Source organism: Seriola lalandi, unplaced genomic scaffold (assembly GCF_002814215.2).
Source record: "Seriola lalandi dorsalis isolate HSWRI2012SDOR001 ecotype SW California unplaced genomic scaffold, Sedor1 jcf7180002054936, whole genome shotgun sequence".
NCBI lineage: Eukaryota > Metazoa > Chordata > Actinopteri > Carangiformes > Carangidae > Seriola > Seriola lalandi.
Window position 1 is genome coordinate 717,933 of NW_019525488.1, and position 2,197 is coordinate 720,129.

The 2,197-nt window shown below is 47.5% G+C and overlaps 1 protein-coding gene across 7 annotated transcripts in view; it reads left to right on the forward strand.

The window, feature by feature from the left end:
* Positions 1-2,197, forward strand: part of caska (calcium/calmodulin-dependent serine protein kinase a) — a 108,682-nt gene that overhangs the window by 53,038 nt on the left and 53,447 nt on the right. For all 7 annotated transcript variants that reach the window (XM_023393450.2, XM_087170227.1, XM_087170228.1 and 4 more), the window contains exons 4-5: positions 89-166; positions 260-332. In XM_023393450.2, coding sequence (XP_023249218.1) covers positions 89-166; positions 260-332 — 151 coding nt within the window. The remainder of the gene's footprint in view (positions 1-88; positions 167-259; positions 333-2,197) is intronic.

Consider the following 2,197-nt stretch of genomic DNA (forward strand, 5'->3'; position numbering starts at 1 on the left):
CCTCTCTCTCTCTATCTCCCCCCCTCTCTCTCTCCCTCTCCTCCTCTCTCTCCCTCTCTCTCCCTCTCCCCCTCTCTCTCTTCGTCAGTATGGACGGAGCGGACCTGTGCTTCGAGATTGTGAAGAGGGCAGACGCTGGCTTCGTCTACAGTGAAGCGGTGGCCAGGTGAGCGTCGTGCACCTGTCTCCCCTCCTCTCCTGCTGTCTGTCTGTCGGCGTCCTGTGTTGATTTTCTGCTCTGATGTCTTTCCCCCCTCAGTCACTACATGAGACAGATCCTGGAGGCGCTACGCTACTGCCACGACAACAACGTCATCCACCGGGACGTCAAGGTATTTCTGTTTGTCTGTGCTGCGGCCTGACTCACCTGCAGCCGCTGGAGATGTGCTTCATATGTACAGTTCATACAGTTTTACATACATGTCTGACATCTGCTGCACACGGGTTCTGTCCCCACATATTCACGTGAATATAATCTGTATTCCTGCGCGCCGGCGGCAGGCGGAGCCGGAGGCCGTATTGTTTCAGGTTGTCCGTCTCGTTCTCGTGGACACGATATCTCAGTAGAAACATTCACTAGGAGTCAAGGATGACTTGATTAGACTTTGGTGGTTAAAGGTCAAAGGTCAAGGCACCTCACACAGCAATTATGACACAATCCCACAGCAATGGTTCATATTTTCTCTGACTCTGGATACACAGGGATGTGACCTGGAACTAGTCTGAGTGGCGGAGGGATACGACCACGAGGACGAGGTTCTAGTTTTACAGATTTGACAACTTTAGGCTTTGCAGCATAATTCTTTCTAAATACCGGAGGAGGTCAGAGTTCACATTATGTTTCTGTTCTGATCCGTCCCGACATTAATATTTCTTCGTCTACAGCTGCATCGATGAGTGGACAGAAAAAATCAGCAACTAATTTTAATAACAGAATAAACGTTTGAAACAGAAATGCAGGTTTCAGCCTCTCGGACACAAGTAATTACTTTAATTGAATATTCTGGGTTTTTAACTGTTGATGAAACAACGTGAACATGTGACGTTGGACTCTGATGCTCTGATTTCATTGTTCTCTGATATTTTATAACTAGATTTAATTTACAGTTACAGTTATAATTCACAGAATATTTAAAGTTTGTTGTTTGGGGCGTTTACAGTCACACGCTGAAGTTTAAGTTTTCAGTATCTACTGGAGGTCAGTTTATTAGTCGTTTCCTTCACGGTTGTTAAAATCTCAGAAACGTCTTGTTGTTTTTAGTGAATTGAATGAAGCAGAAAGAGAAGTTGAAACTGCAGCTTCTGCTTCCTCATCAGCATCAGTCCCTGCTGCTCCTGTTTCCTCCTGTAGGTGGCGCCTGTGTGTCGAGCTGCTCTCACAGTGACTGCTCACAATCTGCTGCCTTCACTTCCCTGTAGTGTGTGTGTGTGTGTGTGTGTGTGTGTGTGTCCTGACATCACGCTGACTGAAGGACTCCCATCGTGCCGCTGCACTGAGAGAAAAGCAGGAGACAGTTTGTCCTTCGTCGGCTCGCGTCATCTTTTCCTCTTGACGGCGCCGATCAGAGCGACCCTGATCACTGCTGCGTATAAGACTCTTTTAAATCAGGTGCCGTGTGAACAAAGTGAAGCCACTAATCACTGAGGGTGGACGGAGGCCCAGCTGCCACCCGCTGCGTGGTGAATGGCGGGAAGCTGTGGACTGACAGTTAACCTATAGCTTGTACGGTGGGAATCCAGACGTCAATTATGAGATTTGCTTTGATTTCCTGCAGAATTAATATGTAAGACGTTGTACTGTCTCAGTTTGTCTGCACATCTGTGATTTGTGCGTCCGTGTGAAAAGGTCAAAGCATCAGAAGTGCTGTAGTCTTGTGACTGCACGTCAGTCTTTGTGTCTGTAGGTGTCAGCAGCCAGTTTTAAAAGTCTTATAATGAGTTTCTAGGGAGGGGGGGGGGTGGTGTTGCATTCAGAGCTGCATCTCTTGTCGTCACACTCTCTGCACTCAAACACACAAACACACAAACACACAACACTCCCTCAGCTCCTCCTCCGCTGTGAGTGTAATGGCTCCTGTGTGATATTCACACAGCTCCTCTGCTGCTTCCTTTTATGTGGCTTTTATTGCCTTTTTCAAGAGACTCATAATGCATATTTTATTACCAGTGTCAGCCCCCAGCCTGTGGAGTACCCCCC